At 40.5% G+C, this 22,527-nt stretch overlaps 1 protein-coding gene across 4 annotated transcripts in view; it reads left to right on the top strand.

The window, feature by feature from the left end:
* BBS9 (Bardet-Biedl syndrome 9) overlaps positions 1-22,527 on the top strand; it is a 572,212-nt gene that overhangs the window by 268,696 nt on the left and 280,989 nt on the right. For all 4 annotated transcript variants that reach the window (XM_077491619.1, XM_077491622.1, XM_077491621.1 and 1 more), the window contains 2 exons: positions 16,185-16,325; positions 18,422-18,517. In XM_077491619.1, coding sequence (XP_077347745.1) covers positions 16,185-16,325; positions 18,422-18,517 — 237 coding nt within the window. The remainder of the gene's footprint in view (positions 1-16,184; positions 16,326-18,421; positions 18,518-22,527) is intronic.

Here is a 22,527-nt window from a genome sequence, read left to right on the forward strand (position 1 = left end):
GAATACTGCCCTTCGACCCATTCTCCAAAGGGAAGGGATCATGCTTTGCTTCAATATGTCAAAGTACATGTTGGCATTCATGGTTCCCTCAATGAACTGTAGCTCCCCAGTGCTGGAAGCACTCATGCAGCCCCAGACCATGACACTCCCACCACCATGCTTGACTGTAGGCAAGACATACTTGTCTTTGTACTCCTCATCTGGTTGCCGCCACACACGCCTTAAACCATCTGAACCAAATGCTTTTATCTTGGTCTCATCAGACCACAGGACATGGTTCCAGTAATCCATGTCCTTAGTCTACTTGTCTTCAGCATTTTTTTTTGCAGGCTTTCTTGTGCATCATCTTTAGAAGAGGCTTCCTTCTAGGATGACAGCCATGCAGACCAATTTGATGCAGTGTGCGGCTTTTGGTCTGAGCATTGACAGGCTGACCCCTCCAACCTCTGCAGCAATGTTGGCAGCTCTCATACGGCTAGTTCCCAAAGACAACCTCTGGATATGACGCGGAGCACATGCACTCAACTTCTTTGGTCAACCATGGCGAGGCCTGTTCTGAGTGGAACCTGCCTGGTTAAACCGCTGTATGGTCTTGGCCACCATGCTGTAGCTCAGTTTCAGGGTCTTGGTAATCTTCTTATAGCCTAGACCATCTTTATGTAGAGCAACAATTTTTTTTTTCAGATCCTCAGAGAGTTATTTGCCATGAGGTGCCATGTTGAACTTCCAGTGACCAGTATGAAAGAGTGAGAGTGATAACACCAAATTTAACACACCTGTTTCCCATTCACACCTGAGACCTTGTAATACTAATGAGTCACATGACACCGGGGAGAGAAAATGGCTAATTGGGCCCAGTTCGGACATTTTCACTGAGGGGTGTTGAGTTATTTTGAGGGGACAGCACATTTACACTGTTATACAAGTTGTACACTCACTACTTTACGTTGTAGCAAAGTGTAATTTCTTCAGTGTTGTCACATGAAAAGATATTATAAAATATTTACAAAAATGTGAGGGGTGTACTCACTTTTGTGAGATACTGTGTGTGTGCGTGTGTGTGTGTGTGTGTGTGTGTGTGTGTGTATGTGTATGTGTATGTGTGTATATATATATATATATATATATATATACACAAATTTGTGTAGCGCTACCTCCCGAAGAAGCCTCTTAGTAGTTTGGTTCTCAGTTATACAGTTTTTCTCAAGAACAACCTTAACGTCTCTGTCATACTAGATTGAGTGAACATTACTGCAAGCACATATAGGGACACAAATACGGATACTTTGAACTAGACTGTGAATTAGTATCAGGAAATAGACACAAGATCGTTTAATGGTAAATTAACTCAATGTTTTGGTATGGGCTAGAATAAATGGTGGTTTGAGTATAAATTAGTATACAGCAGGTAGGTTCAGACACAGTCTGCTAGACCGTATAATCACTATGCCGAAGTAACTTGGAATAGAGTTTTGTGCCACTAGACTGGAATCAACGCATAAATAAGCAATGCCAGCAATAAACAGTGCATATAAGAATTAACTGCAATATAAATAATATTACTGTAACTAGTCTAAATTGTACTGTAGGAGAATGGCTAGGATATGTCCCCTGAGAGGTACTTTTTAGCATAAGCGGTAGGTAAATGTATCTGTGTAGTAGCTGTAAAAAGACAGCCTTTAGTCCTAACTCTTCATCTGTTTAGCGTTGGGGCCCAGTTGTACCATTGGTGCCCATGGGAATAGTTACAGTCAAGCCTGCAGGCAGCAATAACGCTACTAGATGACTGTATAGTCAGTTCCTAAAGGGCCCATTCTCCCTAGTAGCAGATAGTAAATCCCCACAGCAGCAGCTCACTAGTCCCAGTGATAATGCAGCTCACCCTCCGCTCACACACAGTGATTAGTCCACTCTCTGCTCTGAACCCAGATGACCCTGTCTGTCGGCATTCCCGAACTCAGCACCCTGGATCCACCTTAGGCTGCTGATATGCAGCAGTGATTGTGCACACTGGACAGCGATGTGCACTCTCAGGTTGCCCTCATGGCAAGAGGAATCTGTGTCCTGTACAGCCTGAGAAAATGCATATCTTTCCCCTCCTCCTGGCAATCTCCTCTCTGGGGAATGTAGTTCAAATGCTAGTAGAGTCTCCTCAGGACTACAGTTCCCACAGTGCATTTCTGCCTGATTCAGTCTGTTGAACTCTTCCTGCTCAGCAGCTCCCTCCTTTTTGCTGAAATAGCTGTTATATAGTTCAGCATTGCAGGGCAGCAGCTAGAGAGAGCAACTACAGGCAGTGTTTCTCTCACACTCATTCTTAGTGCCAAGCACCTGGCTACACACTGTGGGGGAGATTTACTAAAACTGGCACACAGAAAATCTGGTACAGCTGTGCATAGTAACCAATCAGCTTCTAATTTCAGGTTGTTCAGTTAAAGTGTTAACCCAGGACCCTGCATTCACTATATCTGGCCTCCCACAGTATTCCGATCATGGAAATATGATAGTTTTAGTAAATATAAACGGCTAAATATCTTTTCTCTTCAGCAGTTAGAGCAGTCTTGTGACTACTATAAGTATCTAGTTAAAGCTTGTTGTAGGAGTTGTAGGCTGCCGGACCCCTGACCCTCTGTTAGGACAGTGCTGATTGGCCCTGTGCTGATCACATGCACTCTCTAAAGAACAAAAAAAACTCTCTAGCAATACACACCAAACTGTGTAGCTTGTCCCCTTATGCTCTGTTCTATCAAGAGATGGATTGGAGTCAGTGCAAGAAGGGGAGGATCAGAGAGACAAGGTAACCCAGCCTTTATACACAGCACAGAGGAGTAACCTCTTAGGTTCCACAGTGAGTATAACAAGCATATTTACTGTACTGTAGTATGTTTACTGTTGTGGGTTTAGTAACTCTTTAAGCTTTGATAATACAACCTATAAGCTGATTGGTTACTATGCACAGGACTGTGCAACTCCGGATTCTGTGTGCACCAGTTTTAGTAAATCTCTCCTGCGTTTGTGTATGTGTGTGTGTATATGTATGTATATATATATATATATATATATTTCCTTGTTCAAATATTTTATTGAAAAGATCAACAGATGGCATAACAGATAATATACAACAAAATGCCATCGTGTTAAGTTAGACATATTACAGGAAAGGAAAAATAATTAGCTGTACATGGCCTATCCGTAGACAATCTGTATAACTAAAGTCGAAGCAATAAGACTATGACCTATCCAGCTATTCCAGGGTCTTATTTTTTTTTAAACTACTTGATATCTGCATCTTTTTGGACAGGTAAAATACAAATGCAATAGTGCAGAAAGCATTCGTACAGGCTTCTTGTTTTACAGTACAATGTAAAAAAATTATATCCACAGTGCACATTTTTGGATATGCAGCCCTGCTAGTCCTACGTAACCTTCCCAGCGGTATGATTATGTCAGATTTTTGCGTCTCAAAGTGGTACAATTATTTTGCATAGAAATTCGGCAATTTATATTGTAGGCCTGTAATTCTTAACAATAACACACTTAAATCTGTCCAAACAAGAGTCTATCCTGGGAATGATGCAGTTTGAAACACAAAATTATAATATAATAAATAACTATAAAGAATTACAAAAAATAATAATATAATAATATAATTAATTTCCCCACGATTCACATTGCTCAATTCTAATTTACTATCGCTGTTTTCTAGCTGGTCTAAAACCACTTTTGACGTAAAGGGACACTTTTTGGTTGCTAAGGACAATCTCCGAATTCCAGGCAGTAAGAACAGTATATATAATATAAAACTGCATGCAGGGTATTGGACAAAGCACTGGGGACAAAAGGGATGTGAAATAAATTCATATAGTAATGTAATCTGTAAGATTACAGTGTACTGTATGTATTATGATTTTTCACGTTTTTGAATTTGCCACCAGCTCCGCCCAGGGTGTCACGACGCTTGCAGGGAACGGAGCCCTTCACAGAGAGGCATTGGGCGGAGAACAGAGTCCACAGACACAGTGGGGGGACATCACAGGATCCTAGGGACAAGGTAAGTATACTGCACCAGGATCTTGTAATGCAATCCCGAGTGTGGCTCAGGGCTATCACTACTGGTGCTGAAATTTAATTCCGAGCCACACTCGGGAAAACCGCCAGGGAGGTTAAGTCTGGATACTCCTGTCAAGATGTGTTGTACATAAGACCCAAAGGACAGAATTATCCATTCTAAAAGTATTGTAACATTCAGCATCATCTTGATCTTTCCAAAACCCAACTTTTTTTTACAACATTTCAAAACCATGCCAACTTAGATGAGCTTTGGTGCTATTAGTGTCTAGAAATCAAAACTGTCATGCCTTTTTTAGGAGTTATGCAGTACAATCATACCCCGGGTCTCACAGGATTATACGATAACAGAATAAGCTGTTCATTTACATCCTGTAGAAAGGCACAATCTTTGATGACTCCAGTATAAGGCAGGGCTATAGAGCAGTGTTTCTCAACTCCAGTCCTCAAGGCGTCCCAACAGGTCATGTTTTCATGATTTCCCTCAGATGAAACGGCGGTGATTATTACCAAGGGAGTGAAATTGATCAAATCACCTGTACAAAATAAAGGACGGCCTGAAAACATGACCTGTTGGGGCACCTTGAGGACTGGAGTTGAGAAACACTGCTATAGCAGTGATCATCAACCCTGTCCTCAGGGTCCACTAACAGGCCAGGTTTGCAAGATAACTGAAATACATCACAGGTGATTGCAGTATTCTAGTCTGCATCTCCCCAAGGTAATACATAAAACCTGGCCTGTTAGTGGGTCCTGAGGACAGGGTTGATGACCACTGCGCTATAGAGTACCAAATCAAGTGTAGCATCTCACAAACCAGGCAACAGTTGTGTGTATGGTCGGCCTTATAAAACTACACATTCTCAGATGTTCACATATGCAGATTTACTTGTTGCTGGTGTAGTGTATGCTTGATGAAATTATTTTTTTGCCCTATAAGACTTGTAACATTCTATAACTGGATCAATGTGAATACTTTATTGTATTTAGGGGGTTAAGCTTTACAACAAGTACACTAGAGGGTGCTGCAGATCTATATGTGAAGCTTTTTTTTTTTTTTTTTCTAAGCTCAATGATACAAAAAACCTGCTGATATTTTTTTTCCCAATTACCATAGAGTGAAGAGTAAGAATAAGAATTACCCCAGATCTGAGAATAAATATCCTCCTATTTTTCATATTTTAAAAGAGCTGAATATGTTAAGTGGAGTTTTCCTTTGAAACAGCTGCTGCATTAAATAGGCGTCCTCAAATATCCAAGGAATGGTTTCTGTCTAGGTTGCTGACTTTTTCTGTAAACAAGTCATCTCATCACTAAAATTTTGTTTTAAAATATAAACAGCATTTTAAAGCAAAAAAAGGAAGCCAATTTTTTTTTTTTTTCATCAGAATGTTCTCTTCATAATCTGTGTTGATTGCAATTTAATCATATTTTATTTAGTACTGTTCATTACTTGGATACCAACACAGGCATAGCATAAAACAGTTATATAATTAGAATAGAAGGAAAGGAGACGGAAATATATTTATTTGGTTTTATACAGTATATATATATATTTATTTACATAGAAACAATTTAAACGTTTTTTTTTTAGATTTGTATATAATGGTAAGGGGATAGAACTTTTGTAAGGTTTTTATATCTGTCCGTGGGGATTCACCATCTCCAATTGTCCCGATCACCAGTGTTGCTAGATATAAAATGAGGGTAAATCCCAAAATTGTGGGTGCTACCAGAACAGCAATAGAGGGGAAATCTACCAATAGGATCCCTTTTTTCTTCCTGGTTCCCCTGAAGGCACTAGTGACATAGGCCCAACTACACAGATGGCCCATGGGAAGGTAACACAACTAGTGCCTGAAGGAAAATCCCATACCTAAGCTGTCAGATCTCGCAGCATTCTAATACTACGCATGCATGAGATGAGGTGCATGATGCCATGCTCTTCATCCTGCGCATGTACCATATGGCATTAAACGAATTTGCTTTAAAAAAAAAAATCAAGGGGAGGTTTTATTTTTAAAACAAATGTATGTAATCTCACACGACACATGCATGAGATGAGGTGTACAGGTGCATTTCACACATACGTGGCATATTTTTCAAAATGGTGACGTAGGAAGATGGATAATAGCTGGAAGTAAAGGCAGTTTGGATATGAGTAAGTGTACTTGGTTTTTATGCTATGTATTATATATTGCTGCCTTTTTTTTTGCAGGGTGGGGTGGGGTTCCCATTAAAAAGCAAACCTATTCTATCTACCCTGTAAAAGAAAAGATGGCTAGCACTTTGGCAGTTCCACCAATAGGATAATGCTGGGATATTGTGTTTCACTCTTTTCTACCTCTTCCTTAGTCCACACAAAAAGTGGCAGGTAAAAAACAGGATCTAACCTTGTCCATTCACAGAACGCCTTGTATTCTGTGAAAATGAATACAAGGCTTTTTAAGAATGGATGAGGGGAGAGGAAGCTGAGAGTACGGTAATTGTAAATTGTAAATGTAGCTGCAACTATCTGAAGGGCGAACTGGAAGAACATTGTCTTTTGCTGTATCCAGCCTGTAAGAAACTAAGATGTATACAGTATTCAGGAGCCAGCTAGGAATAGGAGATCGACGTTGAGGTAAATTATTTCATTTGTGCAAAACATATATTTTTCATGGTTTTCCAATTTAAAGTGCTTTATGATTGCTTTAAAATCAATTGGACAAAGTCATGTGTAGCATAGGAAAAAGAGCAGGATTTCTACAAAAAAATGAAATAAATTGGAGCTAAAATAGCTGTCTATGGTGACACATAAGCTAGGTTCACACTTAAAGTGATTGTAAAATCTTGTTTAAAAACAAAAAAACAAGCATGTTATACTTACCTACTCTGTTGCCGTGGATTTTCACATTGCAGCCTGGATCCTCCTCTTCTCTGATCCCTCTTCGCTGCTCCTGTCCCCTCCCTCCTGTTGAGTGCCCCCCCCCCCCCCCCCCCCACAGTAAGCAGCTTTCTTTGGGAGCACCCGAGCCAAGCTGCAGCTCAATGTGTTCATTCAGACACAGTGATGCAGTTCGGCCTGCCCCCCTCTCTCCTGATTGGCTAACTGACTTTGATTGACAGCAGCGGGAGCCAATGGCGCAGCTGCTATGTCTGTTAATCAGAAAGGAAAATCCCGGACAGCCTAGGGTCTCCTTGACATCGCTGGATAGAGAGGGGGTTCATGTAAGTATTAGGGGGGCTGCTGACTTTACAACCCCTTTAAGCTTCTTCATTCCCCCCCAAAAAAAAAAACATATATATATTATCCTGACCCTTTAAAGCAAGATACACAGCATAGTGATTGTGCTGTGTCATTTGTCACTCTCTATGTTTTAAAAAAACAGGTTGATCCTGCCTGTTCCTGTGTTCCTTAGTGTGCTAACCACAGTAATCATGACTGCTGATCCATGATTACCATGGTCAGGTTACATGCCTCCGTCAGCCCACTGCTCTCCTTTCTCCCCCTCCCTCCCTGCCTGTCAGCTCGGTGTGCCTATGTGGGATCCATCTCTTCCCCACCCCTCCCGCTTCTATAGCTGTAACTTTTGACAAATACTGTAATCCTCTCTCTTAAGGAGTATATCATGTGCGGTATCCGTTTTTTCTTTTGTGCAAAATACCTTATTTACAGCACCGCTGGGTGCTCATATGACCCCCCACCACTCTCCTCTTCTCCTCCTAGCTGATGTCAGCAGGGAATCTCGGCCCCTCTCACTGTAGTGCTAGGAGCACAGATGAAGAGCGCTGGCAGGTCACATTACAAGATTTGTCAGTAGTGACTTTACAACCACTTTAATGTGAGGCTCAGATGTGAATGGGTGCAATAAAATACAATTGAAATCCTCAGGTTGAGACTTAAAGAGCTTCTAGAAAAGTGCTTCAGAGCACTTCGGTAAGACCCTTGTTTTATTTTTTAAGAGAATAAAATATACAGTTTAATGGATTTCTGTAGACAACACACTTTTTTTTTTCAATTTTAACCTATACCTGCTACAATTTTATTTGTAAATTATTTTTATTATTATACAGGTTTTATATAGCGCCAACAGTTTGCGCAGCGCTTTACAATGTGAGGGCAGACAGCACAGTTACAATACAATTTAATATAAGAGTAATGGGAGGACCTTACAATCTAGAACAGGGGTAGGGAACCTTGGCTAGGAGTCATGCCTGTGATTGTTAGGGTCTTGCAATGTCTCATGGGACCTGTAGTTTCAAAACAGCTGGAGAGCCAAGGTTCCCTACCCCTGATCTAGAAGATAGCCTCCTTTATATAGAGTGTATAAACTCTGCCAATTATTATTATACAGGATTTATATAACGCCAACAGTTTGCACAGTGCTTAACAAAATAAAGGCAGACATTACAGTTACATTACAATTTCGTACAAGAGGAATCATAGGGCCCTGCTCAATAGAGCTTACAATCTAAAAATGGAGGGTCAATTGATATAAAAGGTAATAGCTGTGGGGGATGAGCTGAAGAAGGAAATAAAAGAGTGTATTAGTTAAAAGCAGGATAGGCTTCTTTAACGAGAAGGGTTTTCAGGGATTGTCTAAAGATGGATAGATTAGGGGACAGTTGGACAAATTGGGGTAGGGAGTTCCAAAGGATGAGAGAAGCTCTGGAGAAATCCTGGAGGTGAGCATGGGAGGAGGTGACAAGGGAGCTAGAGAGCAGGAGGTCTTGGGTGGACTGAAGAGAGCTGCTTGGTTGGTATTTTGGGACTAGGTTAGTGATGTAGCTGGGGGCAGAGTTATGGATCGCGTTGTAAATTATTGTTCATACTTTGAATTTTATTTATTCATTGGGTGAGTAGAAGCCAGTGGAGTGATTGGCAGAGAGGGGCAGAGGACACTGAATGGTTGGTAAAGTGGATGAGTCTTGCAGCAGCATTCATTATGGACTGAAGGGGGAATAGTCTATGTAAAGGTAATCCAATGAGGAAGGAGTTGCAGTAGTCGAGGCGAGAGATAACCAGGGAGTTAATTAGAAGCATGGTGGTGTCATTAGTTAAAAAGGGGCATATTCTGGAAATGTTGCGGAGGCTAAGGCGGCATGATTTGGACAGTGATTGGATGTGGGCCTGAAAGGACAGTTCAGAGTCTAAAGTTACCCCTAGCACCCTGGCATGTGGGGACAGACTGATAGATGTGCCATTGATCTTGACAGAGATTAATGGCAATATCCTCCCTTTACAGCCCAGTGGCTGGCCTACAGCGTGACGGTAAGGAGGGTTCTCAGAAAAGTGCCTAAGAGCATCTATATGGACATCTAGTCCATACTCCACTATAAACTTGTCTATGAACCATCTGGTGGGCTTTCTGTTTTTTTTCTTTGTTCTCATTCAATTTAGAGGGGTGTGATTAATATGCCATACTAGAACGTAATATTGGAGAAACTCCAGTGCCTGGTTAATGGCCAGACATACTTTCTCAGCAACTGCTTATTTTCTTTCGTGACTGTTTCTCTTCCCCATCCCAGACTGGTGAAAGCACCGTTCCTACACCTATATTAGATGCATCTGTTTGGACAATGAACTCCTTTTTTGAAATCTTGAGCAGTCTGAACATACAAGGCTTCTTTTAGAACCTGCTGTGCTTTTCTCAGCTTCTGGTGACCACTTAATCATAGCTGTGACTTTTCCTTTGCATTTTGTGGAGTAGCACGGTGGCATTATTTGGTACAGATCTCCTGATGTAAACTGTAATCCCAAGAAAGCACACATTTGTTTGCTAACATATTGAAAAAAGCTTTCTGTGTGCGGCAAGTATAAATGTATAAACTGAGAGCTGCTATTTATTATGACCTTGAAGGAATTCTGTTATGCTAACCAACTAGTTTCAATGTCTTCTGAGACACTGACCTTTAACAGAATGTCAGAATTTCAGAATAGGCAGGAAAGAGTCAGAAGTCCTTATCTGCATACTTGCTCGGGATCAACGATTCAATGTATATACAGCAGCAGGTCAGCTTTACCTGTACGTCATTTCATGTAATAGACAGCACGCTGTTTGGACAGGGGGGAGCAAATCCATTGGTCCGGCAGACCAGATATATACCAGCCACCTGTGATCGCTCCCCAGAAAGGTAGAAAGGTGATCTGCCTATGTAAACAAGGCAGATCGCCATTCTTACATGGGAGAAGATAGAGACCTTGTGTTCCTGATAAGCAGGAACATGGATCTCCGTCTTGATCCAGTCAGACCACCCCCCACACAGTTAGCAAGCACCAACTAGGGACACATGTAACCCTTTGATCGCCCCTGATGTTAACCCTTTCCCTGCCAGTGTCATTAGTACAGTAACAGTGCATATTTTTAGCACTGATCACTGTAATAATGTCACTGGTTCCCAAAAAAGTGTCAAAATTGTCAGGTGTCCGATTTGTCCTCTGCAATGTTGCAGTCCGGCTAAAAATCGCTAATCGCCCCCATTACTAGTAAAAAAAAAAATCCCATAGTTTGTAAACGTGATAACTTTTCCACAAACCAATCAATATACGCTTATTGGGATTTTTTTTTACCAAAAATATGTAGCAGAATACATATTGGCCTAAATTGATGAAGAAATTCGATTTTTTACATTTCTTTTTTGGGAATGTTTAATGTCAGAAAGTAGAAAATATATATATATATTTTTTTTTAATTGTCACCCTTTTTTTGTTTATAGAGCAAAAAAAATAAAAACTTTGCAGAGGTGATCAAATACCACCAAAAGAAAGCTCTGTTCGTGGGAAAAAAAAGGACATCATTTTTTTTTTTGGGGTACAGCATCGCACGACCACACAATTGCCAGTTAAAGTATCACATTGCTGCTCGCAAAAAAAGGGCATTGATGTGGTTTTAAACCCTTAAAAAAAAAAAAAAAAAAACCTGCATTGCATACTAGTTCATTATGTATTACTTACCTTAGATTGAAGCCCTCTACAGCGACCGACATCTCTCCCAGGGGTTATTTCCGGGTATCGCGGCTCCGGCCAATCACAGCGCGCAGAAGACACTGGTCATTGCATACTAGCTCATTATGTATTACTTACCTTAGATTGAAGCCCTCTACAGCGGCCGACATCTCTCCCAGGGGTTACTTCCGGGTATCACGGCTCCAGCCAATCACAGCGTGCGGGAGCCACTGGTAACGGCACAGTATAACTGAAGCAACGGCACGTACGTGCCGTTGCTTCTGTTTGCTTAAGAGCGCATGTGCCGTTGATGTCAGTAAATGCAAATACAGGGATATCTCCTAAACCGTGCAGGTTTAGGAGATATCCAGTGTAGCTACAGGTAAGCCTAATTATAGGCTTGCCTCTAGTAAAAAGTGGTTCTAAAGGGCTTACAACCACTTTAAATAATGTAATGTGTAGGGTACCTCTGCGCCAACTGATTAAATGAAGAAATGAAAAAAACGCTGCGTGCACTGAAAAGGGTTACTCCTACCCCCAAAAAAATGGCTATCTGTATGTAGTAGTGCCGCGCAGTATATAGAGAAATAAAAGGAAAGAGAGAGGGGTAGAAGAGAGAAATGTGTTAAGGAGTGATAGTTCACTAGGGTGGAGACATAAAAAATTAGATAGGGATGTAGAAGTGGACATATACTGTGGATAAGTTGTGTCAATGGTCTCCTCTTATACCTAGCATATATGTAGGATTATACTATACAATGAACATGGTAGCACCAAAATAATACTAGCAACAGTTATCCAGACTGAGTTAGATTTGAATGCTCATAAAATAAAACTCAATACATATACAGAAAGTGCCAAGTGTCAAAGAACCTTATATGTGCAAAAATCGCAAGAAAAACAAAAAATAGCTGATATCATAAAAGTGCCAAATGTCAAACCTTAAATGTGCCAATGAAAAGCCACACTAAAATAAATAGCAGCAAATAAGCATAGATTAATATTCTATACAGTATATATATTTCATTGTGCAAACACTGCAAACAGAAAACAAATTAAATAAAGTGCTGGTGCTTTAAATAGTTGAATGAATCAAACAAGCAATCCATAAAGCCGAGTGTGCAAATTCTGCCAGTGCAAACTCCAACAATCTTGCAAAATCTAGTGTCGGTGCTTCATAAATCATGCAAACACAGAAGTGTGATAATCCTTTCTTCCCTCCGTCCGGTGGGCGAATAGGTGTGCCCTTACCTCACAGCTGTAAGGTTACAGCATAATCACAATAATAATATAAATCTCCTTGCGTCCCCAAATGTGTTGTCCCAGGGCGGGTGTACCTCATATAGCATAGAAATAATGCTTCATGGTGTAGTAATTTTGTATTTGGAATTTATTAAAAACTAGCAGCAGGGTACTCACATTTAGGAGCACTTATAAACAGCAATGGATACATAGAACGAGCGATGCACTCCAGCGTCACTTCCGGTGTCTCTCTTTCTTTCCGACGCGTGCTCATCACCGTCACGTGACTTCATCAGGGAATAGATAGAGAGAAGGAAGTGTCCCTTATATACCTACATTTGATTATTACAGCGACCATTTTGTTGTAGTCCAGTGACCGGAAGTCTAAGTGCGGCCATTTTTTGTATGTTATGTCGCCAGAAATAGAATAGTAGACATTATTTTGGAGGTTTAAAGCAGATATGCTTACTACAGACTGGTCAGAGGGTTAGTGACACCAGAAGTGTGCTTATACACATAAATACATTTACAACCTTCGCTAAAATGTATCAAAAGAATAAAAAAAAAATTAAAACCGAATATTTATTTTATTCACCTGACCGAAAATTTATTTTATTCACCTGATCTCATTTTTAGCCGTTAGAAATTTACTTTGTTACAAATAAATATTCGGTTTTTAATTTTTTATTCTTTTGATACATTTTGCATCCCCAAATGCGTCGCAGTCTGAATTACTGTTGCTAGTATTATTTTGTTGCATACCATGTTAATTGTATAGCATAATCCTACATATATGCTAGGTATAAGAGGAGACCATTGACACAACTTATCCGCAGTATATGTCCACTTCTACATCCATATCTCATTTTTCTTGTCTCCAGCCTAGTGAACTATCACTCCTTAACACATTTCTCTCTTCTACCCCTCACCCTTTCCTTTGATTTCTCTATATACTGCGCGGCACTACTACATACAGATAGCCATTTAAGGGGGTAAAACCCTCCTGGCTGAAGTTGTTAACATTTGTTCTCTTAGGGCAGCCTGTTAATTTAAAATTGACCAGATGGAGGAGATGCACCACCTGAAACTTGAGTGAGAAAACTTCACATCTTGTACGGTGCCAATGGGGGATCTTGTTGGAAGACCATCTGGACCTGGAGAAAGGCCTTGGCTGGGCTAAAGCTACAAGCGCTAATGATCCCTTGTAATGAGGGATCAATAGGAGCTGGTAAGCATGCCTTTCAGCTGTTGGTGGAGGCATTGATATTTAAGATCACTACGGTGGTGGATGGTGGAGACTGACATCAGGATTTATTTTCACATCACTTGTGGACTGTTCTAATTACCTAATTTTTACATTGGTATTTACTGTACATGATTGAATAGCGCGACTTTTATCTATTTTATTTTTATTTTATATATATATATATTTTTTTTAATGCAGAATACCACAACCAAAGTGGTGTGCTGCAGTGTGGGCCCGTTGACACTTACTGCACTTGTGCATTGGGGTGGTATTGTACGTGAATGGCTCTGCAGCACACTGTGCATTGTTCTAACATATGGGCAAATGTATTTTACTATGTGTTTGCATGATGCACAGGTTTTACAAGCATAATTTGCATTGTCACGTAACGTAGTGCAGACAAGTTTGTGGGGATGAAAAAACATGTTCCTGTAACACAACTGTGTGAATATGGCCCAATGGATTCTCCTGTAGCATATTGACTCTCTGATGTGTGTGTGTGTATTTACATACATGTACTCATTATATCTCAACTGTTTGCACCTAGGCTCTGTTAGCGGAAATTTTGTGTATATATAGATTCACTAGATTTAACTTTTTTTTTTTCTATTACAAAAGCCTGAAAAGTGTATCCAAGTTAAAAGTTAGCCATCTGAAATATTTGCCCCTTTTCAAAGCATTTGCGGGTTAGACAGAGCTCACCTCTGCCCTTTTGTGACCTGCATTACATGTCTAATGATGGGATGAAAGGACGTCTAATAAATGCTGCTCACAAATGTGACTCAGATCAAAATTATGCTTCATATGTTAGAGCAAACGGCTCCATCTAACTACAGATACCTTTAGTAGTAGTACAAAGGGAAACGTGTACTGCGGCACAACATTTTTCCAGTGATTGATACCTAAGACACAGACATACGATAGGAGACCAGAGTGTCTTCCTGCGGCCACAACAATTAATTACAGTATTTTGAACAGCATTAACACCTAATAATTACACTGTGCTACATCATTTAGCCTATAGGCTTTGTTACAAACTGTTATTAATTGTCTGTTGCCAGTTGACACAATTACAGATAAAAAAAAAATAATTTGAGGAATTGCTATTGAAATGTTTGAATGCCCAATTTGACATCAGCAGATAGAAAAAAAAAGGTTTCAAATTCCTGGTATGTAAAAGAGTAAAATGAATGAAAAATTTATTTATAGAAATAGTTAAGTGATCAAGCTGAGAGCAATACAGACAATTCTTAAAGTAGATGGTAAACATCTCATAGAAGCTTTTTTAAAAGTAATTTTCAATACTTTTTAAATCCACAGCTTTAATAAAATAATACTTGCTAATTGTGCCACAAAGGTCTTTGTTTTGCACTTCTTGTTATAGGGTGACAGGGCTTTTTGTCCCTATGTTTCAGTAGGGCTGCTCCATTGCCACCCTGTTGCACAGGCTTCCAATAGAGACTACCATTACTGGAAAGCATGCATTTAGACAGAACGTAGCTGCAGGAGATTAGCAGTCCTGAGATGCAAGAAAGGATAAAAAAAAAAAAGTAAAGTAAAACATATACGGTTCGTGCCAGTTCACACTGGGGCGGCTTTAAATTCGCACAACTCTGAAGCCGCCATGCACAACGCGACCTCAGCACAGTAGAAAAATCTACTGTTTTCTACTACTTAAGCTGTATGCATTTACATCATTTTTAGTATGGGGTCCCAAGGTTTTTGTAGCTATGTGCATGTATATTTTTGGGGTTTTGGTCAAATTTGTGATATTGTATAAATATTTTTTAAACATTTCTCCATTACAAGTAGATTCCAGATCCTATATTTTGCTGCATGTTTACATAGGGGTGAACCACTGATACAAAAGCGGACTTTGTATTTTGGTGCAAGGTCTGCTCTTTGATATATAAAACCCATGAATATACCGATGCACAAAGTGAAAGTCTCGGTTATAAGATGCTTGCACTGCTCTTGTTGAATAGATACGTTCATCAAATATTCCTATTTCACCTTTGGTAGAGCTCTCAGTAACTTTCTGGCTTCTGTTCAAGTGCATAGATTATTGTTTCTGGAGTCCTTGAAGGTGCCATGGATGAATTAATCACGATTGGCCACCTATGGCAAAAAAAAAGGAAAATTCCACTAGACTAATTGTTTAAAAAAATAATAATATAATTAATAAATTGTGGTGGCTTGATGTTTTGTTGTACTTCATGTGTTTATCATTAAGAATAGATTTTACAATTTAGCAATGACGTTATTTCATTTGAGCTGTTTTAACATTATCTTTGTGACTTGTTTCAGACAAAATCTTAATAATAACAGTAGAAATGTTTATTACTTTTATTATCAAGAAATGATTTGCAATGCAGGTGCATTTGTATGCAGTGTATTTGCGGTACAAATGTAGTTTGTGCATGTGTGAGTTTTTAACCAAAGATTACAAATGTTTTTAAACAATGAAAATCTATTGAACCTGGTCAACTACATACAGTATACAAGCAAGCTAGAATATTTTTGCAATTGGAGAACTTAATTGTATCTGCAATTATTAATGCCAAAATAATGTATTTTATATATTATATACAATGCATGAATGCCTGCATATATATTAATTTTAGTTAATAAGGAAATAAGCTATTTTTCATACAGATCAGAGCTGCATGTAAATCCATTGTACTGTGTTTTTCATACCAGGTGTTCCCCGCATTGCACAGTGTAAATTTCGTCTTCCATTACGATTAATTTGTTCCCCCGTTCAGCCATCTAAAGCTGCAAACCATAAGCTGACCATCGATACCAACAAACCTCCTGTCAACCTCATCAACTTGTTTCCAGGTGAGTTTTTAGTCAAGGTTTTTTCTTATAACTCTTTCTTTTATTATAATATAGAGGACAACAAGGAAACCAAAATAACAAGAATATAAAGAATATATTAAAAAAGCCAGTTTCCACAGTAATGTGACTAAGGTTCTTGTTGCTTTGGTGTATGTGACAATTTGGGTTTTGCCATTAAATGTAGACAGGTGAGAGAAAGACTTAGAAAACTGATTTGCTCTAACTGGCTGAGGCAGATATCATGTCATCAGGTCACCTCTCCTCCTTATCCAATCAGAGGAAGCTTTGTATGCATTCACTGAGTACAAAGCTGCCTATGAATGAGTACCACTCAGCCTGACTCTTTTGTTCTAGGTGTGTGTGATGGGAAGGCTTTGTCTCAAAACTGGTACACAAGGCTGTATACTGTATGTAGCTGAGATGGTGTCCGCTGCTGCTACTGGGCAGGCTGGACAGAGCACTTTAAATTTAGGGCAGTATGCGCTCAGGGATGATTTCCTGGAAGGCAATCGGTCTGTGTTCTGAGCATTCGTCCGAGGGCACATACACATACTCTAAACACAAGTCCCGCTTGGTGCACTATCCAGCCACGTCCAAGCTGATGTCAGCCTCTCAAAGAGTTTGACAGGCTGTTTGCAGTGAAGCTGGACAGTGCGCTTTGTACCTTCTACCCACACCTAAGCGCTGGAGCCTTATGCATTGGTGCTGAACATCCAGTGGGCATGTGGCCCAAGGCAATGGTCCCCAACCTTTTTGGCATCGGGGACCGGCTGCATGGAAGATCTTCCGTGGGCAATTTATCGGGGCAATAGATGATGTTGGCGCTTCAATCATCATGGCACCATGGTTTGTATGGTGTCAGGATGATTGAAGCGCATTATTTCTTATATTACATTGTAATATTAAATTAAATTGTTCAACTCACCATAATGCAGAATCAGTGGGAGCCCTGAGTATGTCACTTGCCACGTTGTCTGCCACCAGATGCAGCTTGTCACTTTCCACGTCACCTGCCACCAGATGCAGCTTGTCACTTTCCATGTCGCCTGCTACCAAATGCAGTTTGTAACTTTCAACGTCGCCTGCCACCAGATGAGGAATGTCACTTGCCGCGCTGCCTGCCACCAGATGAATAATGTCACTTGCCACACTGCCTTCCACCAGATGAGGAATGTCACTTGCCACACTGCCTTCCATCAGATGAGGAATTTCACTTGCCACGCTGTCTGCCACCAGATGAGGAATGTCACTTGCCACGCTGCCTGCCAGCAGATGAGGAATATCATTTGCAATGCTGCCTGCCACCAGATGAGGAATGTCACTTCCCACACTGCCTGCCACCAGATGAGGCATGTCACTCGCCACGCTGCCTGCCACCAGATGAGGAATGTCACTTACCATGCTGCCTGCCACCAGATGTGGAATGTCACTTGCCATTCTGCCTGCCACCAGATGAGGAATGTAACTTGCCATGCTGCCTGCACCAGATGTGGATTGTCACTGCTGCTGCCTCCCACTACTGTGGCCTGCTACCAGATGTGGATTGTCACTGTCACTTGCCACAAAAAATAGAAAAATAGCTTGTAGCTGTTATTCATTTTATTGTAAAATCAAGCCCCCCCCCCCCCCCCCCACACACACACACACACACAAACCCCAGCAGTGCAGAGTGCACTGTACTAACAGTCTCTCAGCGCACATCGTGGGTAAAGCTAGCTGTGCACATGGGTTGGAAGGTACTGTCCCACTTATAGCGAGGGGGGGCCGTAAGTGATGATGTCATTCTCTCTCCCTCATTGGCCACCTGCACCTCTATGTAGAGCAGCCTTTGTGGCCCTGTATGTAATGGTGGAACAGCAGTGTGGGCAATGAGAAATTATGTCATCTCTCTGCTCGGGCTACTGCACCGCGGACAGTCTCTGCCCAGCATTAGAGGCGCTACGGCCTGGTGTTATACTGTAAAGTAGGCTTTCTCAAAGCACAATTATGGTGTTTTCCTAAACAGCACTATCAATTCATTAATTTCTTTCATTTGTTCCTTGGAATTGCTGTTTTTGTGTTAAGGCTTTTAATCACACAGATTACTTTATTTTCAGATTTTATAGAGCGTACAGAAGATGACCAGATCAGTGTTTTAGGATTCCAGTTGCTTGCTGGGCACAAGGTCACACTACTTGCTTCTAAAACATCACGTGAGTGCAGTGTTTTGTGTACTAAAGCAGAGCTATAGTGAGAAACAAAGCCAGTTACAGTGGGCAAAAATAATTATTTGATCCCCTGCAGATTTTGTAAGTTTGCCCACTTACACAGAAATGAAGAGTCTACAATTGTTATCATGTATTTTAAATGATAAAGACAGAATATCAACCAAAAATCTCGAAAAACACATGATGCAAATGTTATACACTGAGTTACAGTTCAGTGAGTAAAAGAAGTATTTGGTCCTCTACCAACCAACAACAATTCTTGCTCCCACAGACTGGCTACAGTATGTGCTCATATTGTACACATATTAGTCCTGTGAATTTAAGATGGTGCTCCTAATGACAACTTGTTATGTGTATAAAAAGACACCTGTCCACAGAATACCTTTCTTCCATTCAAACTTCACCATCATGGGCAAGACCAAAGAGCTATCAACGGACACCAGGGACAAGATTGTAGACCTGCACAAGGCTGTAATGGGCTACAAGACCATCAGCAAGAAGCTTGGTGAGAAGTGGACAACTGTTGGAGGGATTATTCGCAAATAGAAGAAACACAAAATAACCATCAATTGCCCTTGGTCTGGAGCTCCATGCAAGCATGATCATGAGAAAAGTGAGGGATCAGCCCAGAACTACACAGGAGCAGCTTGTGAATGATCTCAAAGCAGGGACCACAGTCACCAAACAAACCATTGGTAATACAATATGCTGCCATGGATGGAAATCCTGCAGTGCCCGTAGGGTCCCCCTCCTCAGGAAGGCACATGTACAGGCCCATCTGAAGTGTGCCAGTAACCATTAAATGATTCAGAGAATAATTGGGAGAAAGTGCTATGGTTAGATGAGACCTAAATTAAACTCTTTGGCATTAACTCGACTCGCTGTGTTTGGAAGAAGAAAAACGCTGATTATGACTCTAACAACACCATCCCTACAGTCAAGCACAGAGGTGGAGACATTATGCTTTGGGGCTGTTTCTCTGCTAAAGGTACAGGCTGCTTTTACCGCATTGAGAGGCCAATGGACAGGGCCATGTATTGTAAAATCTTGGATGAAAACCTTCTTCCCTCAGCCAGAACACTGAAGGTGGGTCGTGAATGGGTCTTCCAGCATGACAATAACCCAAAACATTAACCAGGGCAACAAAGGAGTGGCTCAAAAAGAAGCACATTAAGGTCATAGATTGGCCTAGCCAGTCTCCGGACCTTAATCCTACAGAAAATGTATGGAGGGAGCTGAAACTGAGTTGCCAAGTGATAGCCAAGAAACCTTAAGGATTTAGAGAAGATCTGTAAAGAACAGTGGACCAGAATCCCTCCTGGGATGTGTGCAAACCTGGTAACCAACTTAAAGAAATGTCTTACCTGTGCTTGCCAACAAGGATTTCTCCACCAAGTGCTAAGTCATGTTTTGCTTGGGAATCAAGTACTTATTTAACTCTCTGAACTGCAACTCAATTTATAACATTATAACATTTGTATCGTGTTTTTTTCCCACTATATTTAAAGTGGAATTAAACTATGCTATTTCTCTTTTTCTTTTCCTTTTTAAATAAGTGGGCCCCCGGTGGATGTATGCCTTAATGTGTAGTATGCACAATATATTAGCACATTATGGCAGGCTTGCTTGTCAAAGAGTGTGCTCCAGCATTGTTCCCTTCCTTCTGGGTTCAGCCTGTTGAGTTGGTTGAATGGCTGGGACATGATGACATCACTCCCTGTAAATGTACGGAGAGCTTTGTGTGTGTGGTTCAGTGTAAATTACCGCTAACGGGTAGGGTGAAGCAATTATGACAGAAGAGACCAATAGGGTCCCCTCTGTCATTAAAACTCTACCTGTCAGCGGTTTTTAGTTTTTGGAGTTCAATTTCACTTTAAATGTTCATCTTCCACAATATATAATACATTATACAGTACAGTTTACTGAAGTATATTCAGGAAGTAGAATACAAACACTGTAAATTATATATTAATGTACCTTGCAAGACAAATACTGTATTTGTTTAAATCCCATAAATCTAGGGATAAGTGGCAGAAATTTTGGTCTAAGCTCCTGTTTAACTTAACTGGCCATAATATAGTAGAACTGAAGCAATGCATTCTGCCTATATACATAATTACTAATGGAAGGGTAAATGTATTAGATTTGTACCAGTTTTTTAAATAATTAATAAACTCACTGATGCACAAATTGCATATTTTATTTGAGCAATCAAAACAGGTAGGACATATAATGGTTTCTGCAAAGACAGCTGTTAATGCTAGCACCTGCACTTTTTTTCTATGATGAAACTGAAGCATAAGAATAACTGTGGGTTTCGGCCCCCTTGAACTTTTCAACCTTTTGCCACATTTCAGGCTTCAAACATAAAGATATAAAATTTTATTTTTTTGTGAAGAATCACCAACAAGTGGGACACAATTGTGAAGTGGAATGAAATCTATTGGATAATTTAAACTTTTTTAGCAAATAAAAAACTGAAAAGTGGTGCATGCAAAATTATTCGACCCCCTTTACTTTCAGTGCAGCAAACTCACTCCAGAAGTTCAGCGAGGATCTCTGAATGATCCAATGTTGTCCTAAATGACTGATGGTGATAAATAGAATCCACCTGTGTGTAATCAAGTCTCTGTATAAATGCACCTGCTCTGTGATAGTCCCAGGGTTCTGTTGAAAGCGCAGAGAGCATCATGAAGACCAAGGAACACACCAGGCAGGTCCGTAATACTGTTGTGGAGAAGTTTAAAGCCGAATTTGGATACAAAAAGATTTCCCAACCTTTAAACATCCCAAGGAGCACTGTGCAAGTGATCATTTTGAAATGGAAGGAGTATCAGACCACTGCAAATCTACCAAGACCTGGCCGTCCCTCTAAACTTTCAGCTCAGACAAGGAGAAGACTGATCAGAGATGCAGCCAAGAGGCCCATTATCACTCTGGATGAACTGCAGAGAACTACAGCTGAGGTGGGAGAGTCTGTCCATAAGACAACAATCAGTCGTACACGGCACAAATCTGGCCTTTATGGAAGAGTGGCAAGAAGAAAGCCATTTCTCAAAGATATCCATAAAAAGTCTTGTGTAAAGTTTGCCACAAGCCACCTGGGAGACACACCAAACATGTGGAAGAAGGTGCTCTGGTCAGATGAAACCAAAATCGAACTTTTTGCCCACAATGCAAAATGATATGTTTGGCGTAAAAGCAACACAGCTCATCACCCTCAACACACCATCCCCACTGTCAAACATGGTGGTGGCAGCATCATGGTTTGGGCCTGCTTTTCTTCAGCAGGGACAGGGAAGATGGTTAAAATTGAGGGGAAGATGGATGCAGCCAAATACAGGACCATTCTGGATGAAAACCTGTTGGAATCTGCAAAAGACCTGAAACTGGGACGGAGATTTATCTTCCAACAAGACAATGATCCCAAACATACAGCAAAATCTACAAAGGAATGGTTCACAAATAAACGTATCCAGGTGTTAGAATGGCCAAGTCAAAGTCCAGACCTGAATCCAATCGAGAATCTGTGGAAAGAGCTGAAAACTGCTGTTCACAAACGCTCTCCATCCAACCTCACTGAGCTCGAGCTGTTTTGCAAGGAAGAATAGGCAAGAATTTCAGTCTCTCGATGTGCAAAACTGATAGAGACATACCCCAAGCGACTTGCAGCTGTAATCGCAGCAAAAGGTGGCTCTACAAAGTATTAACGCAAGGGGGCCGAATAATTTTGCACGCCCCACTTTTCATTTTTTTATTAGTTAAAAAAGTTTCAAAAATCCAATAGATTTCATTCCACTTCACAATTGTGTCCCACTTCTTGGTGATTCTTCACAAAAAATTAAAATTTTATATCTTTATGTTTGAAGCCTGAAATGTGGCAAAAGGTTGAAAAGTTCAAGGGGGCCGAATACTTTCGCAAGGCACTGTATTTAGTCTTGAAGCCAAATTTCTGCAGCACGCTCCATAGTCTCATTCTCCCAAAGAAACTGCTA

The sequence above is a fragment of the Lithobates pipiens genome, unplaced genomic scaffold (genome assembly GCF_037356315.1).
Source record: "Lithobates pipiens isolate NorthernLeopardFrog02 unplaced genomic scaffold, aLitPip1_a1.2 Scaffold_19, whole genome shotgun sequence".
NCBI classification, from domain to species: domain Eukaryota; kingdom Metazoa; phylum Chordata; class Amphibia; order Anura; family Ranidae; genus Lithobates; species Lithobates pipiens.